The 9,334-nt window shown below is 52.6% G+C and overlaps 2 protein-coding genes across 3 annotated transcripts in view; one reads left to right on the top strand and one right to left on the bottom strand.

Moving 5' to 3' along the window:
* Nucleotides 1–1,064: 1,064 nt before the first annotated feature.
* On the top strand, nt 1,065–1,604 carry ENH_00000340 (hypothetical protein, conserved; the record flags this gene model as incomplete). Its single annotated transcript, XM_013583893.1, has 2 exons — nt 1,065–1,252; nt 1,538–1,604. The coding sequence occupies 2 exons, from the start codon at nt 1,065–1,067 to the stop codon at nt 1,602–1,604; spliced, it is 255 nt and encodes an 84-aa protein (XP_013439347.1).
* Nucleotides 1,605–7,995: 6,391 nt separating this feature from the next.
* ENH_00000320 (hypothetical protein, conserved) overlaps nt 7,996–9,334 on the bottom strand; it is a gene marked incomplete at both ends in the record, with an annotated part of 2,232 nt that continues 893 nt past the window's right edge. Inside the window, 2 exon segments of one of the 2 annotated variants that reach the window (XM_013583891.1) lie at nt 7,996–9,258; nt 9,264–9,332. In XM_013583891.1, the coding sequence (XP_013439345.1) occupies nt 7,996–9,258; nt 9,264–9,332 (1,332 nt within the window). 2 annotated transcript variants of the gene reach the window in all.

The following is a 9,334-nucleotide window of genomic DNA, read 5'->3' as shown; positions in this document are numbered from 1 at the left end:
TGACTTGTTCGCAGACACTTTAACAGCCCAAACTAAATAGCTGTTGGGACACGGTGATTCACATCTCAGGTCTGTTGATGCGTTCCCCGTGTCTCCATGAACTCCTTGACGCAAGCGCGGGTCACCCCGGTAGGCAGTACAATGTTAAACTCTGCATTTTCCAGAGCGTAGAAGTACTTATTATCAATTGAAAGAAAAACAATAGGTCTGATATAGTGATTTGGGACAGTGGATTTGTCGCCAGCAGATGGTGTACTCCTCGCCACCTACATGTGCATGTGATCATCAGGTCCGCGGGAACCCGCTTCCTGGGGTTGCTCTGCTATTTGTTTACCAAGTCCCTATATTTACAATAAAAATAAAATAAGTACAGCACAATTAATGGGACAAGTGCAGCTTTGATTCCTGTGATTCTGTTTTTCTGCTGTTGTGCTGTTGGGGCCCCAGTACAGCGAGAGGAAGGGGCCCCAATTGCTCGTCTTGCCGTTCACTTCCAAATAGAACAGAAGTAATTGGTAGTCACGAAATAAATTTTGGAATAAATTGAAGCGATTCAATTAAAAAACGAAAAAACGGAAATCTGCGGGGCGTTTAAGTGTGTGTGGCTGCTGCTGCGCGTCCGCTGCGTCGTTTTCTCCTCTTTTACTCCACTTCTTTCTGAAATTCACATTTTTTCGTTTTTACATTTACACTGTTGAGGAAGAAAGCCTATTTTTTCGCCCTGATCCGCTCGCTCTCCCTGGAGGGTGACCGCTTCGTTGCTGTTGCTGGTACTGGTCAGTCATACGTGGACCCATAGTTTGGGTTTAAGGTTTCCTTGGTTCTCTTTGCCTTCATTTTTTGTTCAAATTTTCGCTTATCGCGTCGTATATAATTGTCTAACTTTGCCCTTTCGTCGTTAAGCGCTGCGGGCTCTCTGTGTGTTTGCAAGTGCGCGCAGCACAGGCAGCTTTGCACTGAAGAGGAAAGCAGCAAGCATTTAGGCCGCTTCCCCGTGGAAAACTTAATAATTAACTGAGGAAGAGAATCCTAAATAAGGAGGCGAGTCAACTTCGCAGTTCAAGATGTCTAGCCCCGCAACATCGAAGAACCTGTGCAGCAGGTGCCACTCGTACTTCGACGAAAAAGACGAAAGCGACAAGTGCGTGTTTCACCCGAAGACTTTCGTCTGCCGCTACCACCCAGAAGGCGACAAGTACTACGCAGCCGTGGAGTTGAACGCTTCGCACAAGGGCTGGCACGGCTACTGCTGGTGAGTCCAGTTAAGGGAACTTGGTCCAATTCATTGAAAGAACTCCGTCAAATTTAGTCCAATTTATTGAATTTCGTGTTCAGAAAGAGGCACTGAAGCGCGAAGTGCTCAAGGATGTGAACAGTTCACAAATAGGCAATGAGAATGTGAACTCTTCTTCCTCTTCACGGGTGTTCTCTGCATCATCTGTGAAACTTTAGTAGCAAAACACCTTAAAATGAAGCTCAGCCTCTCACTCAACCTCTTCAGACAACTAATATCTTTTGCAATTACGCTATTTCGCAGGGAGTGCTGCGGAAGCGAAGACAAAGATGCCCCCGGATGCGCATCCGGCCCCCACACAAAATACTGAAAACTGAAAACATGTCTATTTCTCCACGTGATCCCGCAACAACGCTGCAACTTTCAACTGTATAGACTCCTCAGTAACCTGCAATTACTCTAGCCCGTATACTAGAGAGCTTCCCGCTAGTTCCACTGAAAAGAACTAGAGAGCTTCCCCTAAGTTCCACAATCATAAAACGAGTTCCAGCAGCAGCACCACTCTACTGACACCTGACACTTGGCTGCATATTCCATGACATTTCCCGCAGACTTCCGGAACAAAATGTCGAATGTCTTTACAGGAACAAAGAAGAGGAACTTAGAATACCGCAAAGTCCAGAGTAGTGGGCAAACCCAGCACACCAACCACTAAACATCGACAAAAACCCAACACAAGATGCCTAGAGAGACCTAAATAGCTCGCACAAACCGGTTAATATCCCAGAAACGGAGTAAAAACCAAAAGATCACAAAAAAAAACATGAATTGGAATTGTTAACCCCGAAGGGTTGGAGGGTGCGCCACTCACGACGAAAGTGTAAGGAAGAGGCGACGCATGGAGAGGGTCCGAGCAAGCTCTAAACCACAACTCCCCCAAGCAAAAATTGATGTGACATTGTTGGATCCAGTTGGATCCATATCAGTTGTCACACTGATAAGAACAGATACTACACTTGATCATAGCCAAAAGGCCGAGAAGGTATGCTTATAGGGGTTCGCCGGGGGCCCCACCCTGTGCGGGGCTGAACAGCGCATGGGCGAGCCGAGACAGAACGGCCCAACGCGCTTCTTTCGCCCAGGATTAATTTCAATTTCCGAAATAGTTTAATTATTTCAACAAATTTTAAACATTTCGCAGTAAAATGCGTCGTTTTCGCGTTTTTTCACGCGTTTGCAGCTGCAGCAGCGATCATCCCGGTAGCTCCCAAGTACAGGGTCTTGCTGAGGAGCTCCGGTGTCGCCAGGGGCGAACTTGCGAATAAATAGAGTTTGTTAGACTATTAGAAAGCTAAAAAGTATTATTTATTTCAAATTAAGTTCAACTTTAGCGTTTTTTCCCTTTTTTCAGCCCCCCTATTTCCAGATCGGACTCGACTGCGCCGCCGCTAGGCAGCCGCGGGAAACCAGCCAGCGACTGAGTTTCCTTCAAGCCGCTGCTGCTGCTGCTGCTGCTGCGGTGTCTATTCTTTTTGAAACTGAAATTTCGAAAGTTAATTTCTTTTTGCTTTTCACTGAGGCCAAAGACACTCCAGTTGCCTTGCTTTCCCGCAGCTGCCTCCCCCCGACTCCTCGCTGGCGCTGTGGCCGACAATGAGCCTCTAGCACTTCCTCTTCGCATTTGCTGCTTCCCAGCAGCAGCTCGCACTCAACTTTGTTGCTGCAGATGAGCTTCTGCAGTTGTTTGCTGCTCGACTCGCCGTGTAGCTGCGAGACCTGAGTCGTGTCGCCGCCGCTGCTGCTGCTGCTGCTGCTGCTGCTGCTGCTGCTGTTCTTCCGCTGCAGCGCAGCAGCCCAACCCCAGTTCCCCGCGCCCCCCCAAAATGGCCCCAGGAAGGGCCGCCTTCGCCGAGGATGAGAGCTTCCGGCGGACTCGGAAGCTGTCGAACGCTGCGCTGCTGCAGCGGCTGCGCAGGCGAGCAGTTGTATGGGCTTTGCTGTTTTTGCTGAGTGTCTGCATTTACAACGCGCTGGCCCTAATTGGCTTTTTCGGACTTCTCCCAGCCATTGGGGGCTCTCAGAAAGGCGCAGATCGCGCGGCGCTCGCCAAGTTCATGCAAAACGCCCTTTCCGGAGTCGCGCTGCCGCTGGTGCCAAGTGCCGATCTTTTCGACCAACACGCCGTCATTTTGGGCCCTTACGGTGATTTTAATGAATTAAAATGCATTTAATTGTCAAAAAACCCTTCAATTCAACTTTTCAAGTCCAGTTTCCGCCGCTTTCCCGCAGCTTTCCCTCGCGAATGCGCCTTTTCGCGCCGCCCTCTTCGGGTGTCTGTACACCTCAAACTCCACACTCCGGTCTGCTGCAGGGCCCGTTCGAGCGCCCTTCACCAGAAATATGGATTTGCTGATGCGGCGGCTGACGCAAGATGTTTGGCTGGACAGAACTCCGAAGGAAACCAGCAACGATTTCTCAATTATCATCAGCGCTAGAAACGAAGAGGCAAGCAAGCCCACTAGTTAGCATTTTGACTGGTGCAGCCTTTGCCCAGCACGGTGGTTTGGGGTTTAGGGTTTAGGGTTTAGGGTTTAGGGTTTGTGTTTCTGCTTTGACTCATGCATAGCAGTCGGGTGTACTGACACTTTTGTTTGTTGGCAAGCTGCGACTTGCTGCAGAGCTCTTTGCATTCATTTTGTTCTTTTTTGTTTCTTTCAAGACTTATTTATTGATTAGTTTTGCATTTCTTTTTCTGTTTTCAGAAATATCTGGTCAAGACTTTGGAGTTTCTCTTCAAGAACACGGACTACAAAGCCATCCGCGAGGTGATTATTGTGGACGACGCAAGTGCCAAACAAGTCAAAGAAGTTTTGGCAGAGGCCCAGCTGCCCTCCAGCATTTCAGATAAAGTTAAAGTGATCAGATTTGGTGAGAAATGCAAAACGCAAAAAGCGCGGCAGTCAGCTTCCCCAGTTGCTGCGCTGTACGTACACCTGAAATTAGCTGGCGCACGCAGTGACGCACACAAACAACGAAAGCCAGTTACTCATGCACACATGCATGTATACATATTTATTTATTTGTTTATTTATTTATTTATTTATTTATTTATTTATTTATTGTTTATTGTTTATTTAATTGCCTACACTATATGTAAATGCGCAAAGTCAGATAACTTAAAACTGTCGAGCAAATTCAGCAGCAAAGAGAAACAGCGAAAGCCAAAGAAGCAGCAAAGTGCGCAGCTCTTGAAGAGCCCCATCTTGTGGAAGTTTCAGAACGAACTTCTCCTGAATTTGAGTTTTAGAAAATCCCGTCTCGAACTTGCAACTTTTCTTAACTCGAATCTGCTGCTGCGCTGCAGAGGCCCCCCAGGGCCTGATCCGCGGCCGCGTCGCCGGCGCGGACTCCGCCGCCAGCGAAAACCTTTTCTTCCTCGACGCCCACTGCAAACCCCAAAAGGGCTGGGAGTATCCTTTGCTGCAGCACTTGAAAACCAACTACCGCAGGGTCGCCTGCCCCGTCATTTACGTGCGCCCCACCCACCAGCAGCAGCAGCAGCAGCAGCAGCAGCGCCAGTAGCAACAGCAGCAGTAACAGCAGCAGCAGTAACAGCAGCAGCAGCAGCAGCAGTAACAGCAGCAGCAGTTACAGCAGCAGCAGTTACAGCAGCAGCAGTAACAGCAGCAGCAGCAGCAGTAACAGCTGCAGCAGTAACAGCAGCAGCAGTAGCAGCAGCAGCAGTAACAGCAGCAGCAGTAACAGCAGCAGCAGTAACAGCAGCAGCAGCAGCAGCAGTAACAGCAGCAGCAGCAGCATCAGTAACAGCAGCAGCAGTAACAGCAGCAACAGTAACAGCAGCAGCAGTAGCAGCAGCAGCAGTAACAGCAGCAGCAGCAGCAGTTGATGTTGCGTTTTGGCGTGGGCAGTTTGGGGTGTACGTACAGGACGTGAAGGAGCACAACTGGGAAGACGTGGGGACCCACGGCTCAAAAATGATGTTTGAGTGGACTTTTGAATTTAGTTGGTTTGAAGACCTCGAAGAAGAAATCCCACTCATGTCCGGAGGAATACTTGCAATGACCAAGGAGTGGTGGGAGGAGTCAGGTCCGCCGCCGCTGCTGCTGCTGCTGCTGCTGCTGCTGCTGCTGCTGCTGCTGCTGCTGCGGCCGCTGCAGCAGCTGTTTCTCTCGTTTTTTTCCGTTTTTTTTCGTTTTTTTCTCTTTTTTTTTCTTTTTTTGGCTTTTGCATTTCCCCTCCTTGCCTTTACTTCTGCTGCTTTCAAAACTCCACCTCCTTTTGTCTCAGTCGAATTTTTCAGGAAAGTACGACTCGGGGATGCTGGAGTGGGGCGGGGAAAACCTGGAGCAGTCCATGCGCCTGTGGCTCTGCGGCGGCGAAATTGTTGTCGACAGAAGATCTCAAATTGGACACATTTTCTCCAGACCCCCAAAACCGAATCCCGAAAACAAACTCGTCATTCAGGTGCAGCAGCCCCTGGCTAGCTAGCTAGCTAGCTAGCTAGCTAGCTAGCTAGCTGGCTGGCTGGCTAGCCGAGCTAGTTAGCTAGCTGGCTAGCTAGCTAGCTAGCTGGCTTGCTGGCTAGTTAGCTAGCTGGCTAGCTAGCTAGCTGGCCGGCTGGCTAGCTAGCTTGCTGGCTAGCTGGCTAGCTGGCTAGCCAGCAGCTAGATCTGTAGTTCGCTCCAGCTAGCTAGGTCTCGCGGCAGCAGTTGCGTGGGCGGGAAGCCCCAGCTAGCCACTAGCTAGCCACTAGCTAGCCACCAGCTAGCCACTAGTTCGCCACTCAACTGCAGGAGATGCTCCGAGTCTACTTCTTTGACGGCCCTAACTGCCTGTGTTTGCATTTGCTGTTTTGTGCTGCCTTTCGCCGCTGCTGTGCCGCCACTTGCTGCCGTTTCGTGCTGCCTGCTGCTGCTGCTTTGCTGCTGCGTGCTGCTGCTTGCTGCTGCTTGCTGCTGCTTGCTGCTGCTTGCTGCTGCCTCCCCGCAGGTGCAAAAGAACCAGAAAAGAGCCGCCAAAGTCTGGCTCGATGAATACTACGCTTTGTTTTATTTGTACCACCCGGAGGCGCGGCGGCACGCAGAGGGGGACCTGCGGGAGCGGCTGGAGCTGCGCTACAACAAACTGAACTGCGTTTCTTTTCAGTGGTTTGTGGACAAGTTCCGGCCAGCTTTCGAGCGAAAGCTGCTGCTGGACCACGACTTCAAGCACATCCAGCACGCAGCTTCGGGTGGGGCCTCAGCAGCAAACTAACGAAAAAAAAAACGAAAAAAATGCATGCAAAACGGCGCCAGCGGTGTACGTACACCCCGCAGCGCCGCGGTGTACGTACACCCCGCAGCGCTGCGGTGTACGTACACCCCGCAGCGCTGCGGTGTACGTACACCCCGCAGCGCCGCGGTGTACGTACACCCCGCAGCGCTGCGGTGTACGTACACCGCGGCGCCCGCAGCTGGGGGGCCAAGTTCCGTTCGTTCACTTTCTTTCTTTTGCTTCTTTTGGCGCTGCTGGCTGCTGCAGGGCTTTGCGTCGCTGCAGACAGAAACCCCAAGGGCCACGACAAGATCAAGCTGGCAGTTTGCAACGTGGCGGACCAGGACCAAGTGCGTCAGTTAAAGAAATTAAAATTTAAATAGTTTTTTTAGCAAACTTCGACAAAGAAACAGAAAATAAACAACTAAACTAGTCCTCACAGAGCTGCAGCAGCGGGCCCCGAAACGGCTCTGGAAAGCTGCTGCGCTGCGGTGTACGTACACTGCGGCTGCGCGCGCTGCGGTGTACGTACACTGCAGCACTGGCAGGTGGTGAGCGGAAACCGCATGCTGCAGAACAGAGGCACTCGCAAGTGTCTGGACTCCGCGACTTTTGGAGACCAAGTGCCGATTTTGTTTCGCTGCGACTGGAATGGAGTGATCCGGCGGGCCAACTTGAATCAGCTGTGGCAGTGGGACGCAGCAGCAGCAGCAGCAGCAGCAGCAGCAGCAGCAGAAGACACCACTGCCACGGGGCGCATCTTCGTCTACGACGGGTACTGGAGTTTGTCGCTGACTGGCGCAGACATTTTCCCCCTTCAGAAAGAATACCTCGAGAGCCCGAGGGCCCGCTGCCTGGCCGCAGAGCGTACGAAACCAGCAGCAGCAGCAGCAGCAACAGCAGCAGCAGCAGCAGCAGCAGCAGCACCTGAGGAGCTGCGGCTGTTCCTGAGGCCCTGCGTGGGCCTCGTCGAGGGGGAAAGCGACCCCATGAAGTTCGTGCCCAAGTGGACTTGGTCTCCGCTGTCTACGCGTTTCGGGAAGCGAACACTGCAGGACGGCCTCAGAATAACGGACGAGTTCGCGGTAAACTACATGAAAGCCCGAATGTAAAGAAATTAAAAACCAAAGAATTCAAAAAATGAGCCAAAGGCGGCGAAACTGCGGCGCCGCGCGCCCTGCACGCTGAGGTGTACGTACACCTGCGCAACTGCGCGCGGCGTTCACTTTCCGCACGTGTCGCGATCTGTCCTGAAAAAAGTCAAGAAAGCTTTCAGAAATGTTTGTGCAAGTGAAATTAACAAATTAATCGCCACGCGAACTCGCGGAATTGCAAAAGACCCATTTTTGAAGTTCGAATTTGAAAGCCCCTGACACGCAGCCAGCAGCCGCCCGGGCAGCAGCAGCAGCAGATGGGAAAGAAGCAGCACTAACTATTTGAGAATTCAAAAAGTATTTAAATTAAAAAAACAAAATAAACCTCCAGAGTCAGCAGCGGCAGAACTTCGCGATGTTCATGCTGGCTGCATGCAAGTTGGGCACATCAACTGGAATTGGAATTTTCGCCGGATTTCCCGCGAAGTTCGCCAAAGTTACTTCACTCGAAGGTTTATTAATGAACTTCAACTCGCGAGATAGCAAAGAGCCCGTGGTGATCTCCAAAAAGTCCTCGAGTTGGACTTTTCTGGCGGCGGGGTTTGCGAAGTCGGTGAGGAAGAGGCTGCCCATCTGCTGTACAGACACCACAGCGTGCTTGTTCAAAAGCTCCACTTCCCACAAAGACATTTTCGCCTGTCTCCGCGCCAGAGGCGGCACTTCTTCTTTTCGAATTTCCAGACTTTTCGGCAAACACTTCTTCACCAACTTGCACAAGGCGCTTTTCTCGTTGCCGGCCTCCCCCGGGGCCTCTTCCTCGTCCTCGGAGGACGCCGGGGGGCCCCCCGGGGGCCCCCCGGGGGCCCCCGCCGGGGGGGCCCCCCACGAGGGGGCCCCCCGGGGGGCCCCCAGGGGGCCCCTGGGGGCCCCCCGGGGCCCCCGGACTTGGCAGTTGCTGTAGTCGAAGCTGTCCCCAGAGACCCGCAGGCTGGCAGCAACGTGGGGCGGCAGCAGCAGCAAAGGCCTGCAAATGCTGCTGTGTTTCTGGAGGAGAGCAGCAGCAAAAGCCTGGAGACAAAGTGCTGCAGCAGGAGCAGCAACGCATGCAACTCTGCAGCACTTTTTGATGAAAGCAGCAACTAAACAAGTTGGCAGCAAATCACTTCTCAAGGCCAAGTGCAGCAGCCGCAAGAAGCGGCCCCGCAGCCGCGGGCAAAGAGCAGCAGGAGTGAGCAGCCTATAGAGCTGCTGGTACAAGTGGGCCCCTGCTGCTGCTTCCTGGTCTGCTGCAGCAGCAGCAGCAGCAGCAGCAGCAGCAGCAGAGAGCAGCTCCGGGTTGCCCAGGCGGTGCTTCGTCAGCAAATAAAAAAGGCCCGACAACGCGGAAATCCGCAAAGACAAATGACTGGACTCTGCAGCTTTTAAGAAGAAGTCCGACAGCAGCAGCGGACTCGACAGCAGCGGCAGCACCCGCCGCGGCACTGCTGCCAGCAGCTGCTGCAGCAGCGCCTTGCTGTGCTGCACCTGCAGCAGCAGCAGCAGCCACGCGTTTTGAAGCGCCAGCCTGTGGCTGCCCGGCTCCACGGCCTTCGCAGCAGCAAGGCCTTTTATCCAAGTTGCTGCTGCTGCTGCTGCTGCTGCTGCTGCTGCTTCTTCCTCTATCCACTTCTTTTCGTCTTCGCTTTCCGAGGCTTCGCTGGCGCTGTCTTGGGGGCCCCCCGGGGGCCCCCCG

This window comes from Eimeria necatrix, genomic scaffold (genome assembly GCF_000499385.1).
Source record: "Eimeria necatrix Houghton genomic scaffold, Enh_scaff100, whole genome shotgun sequence".
In the NCBI taxonomy this organism is placed as follows: domain Eukaryota; phylum Apicomplexa; class Conoidasida; order Eucoccidiorida; family Eimeriidae; genus Eimeria; species Eimeria necatrix.
The sequence above is the reverse complement of the archived record's forward strand: the minus strand, read 5'-3'. Positions and strand labels throughout refer to the sequence as shown.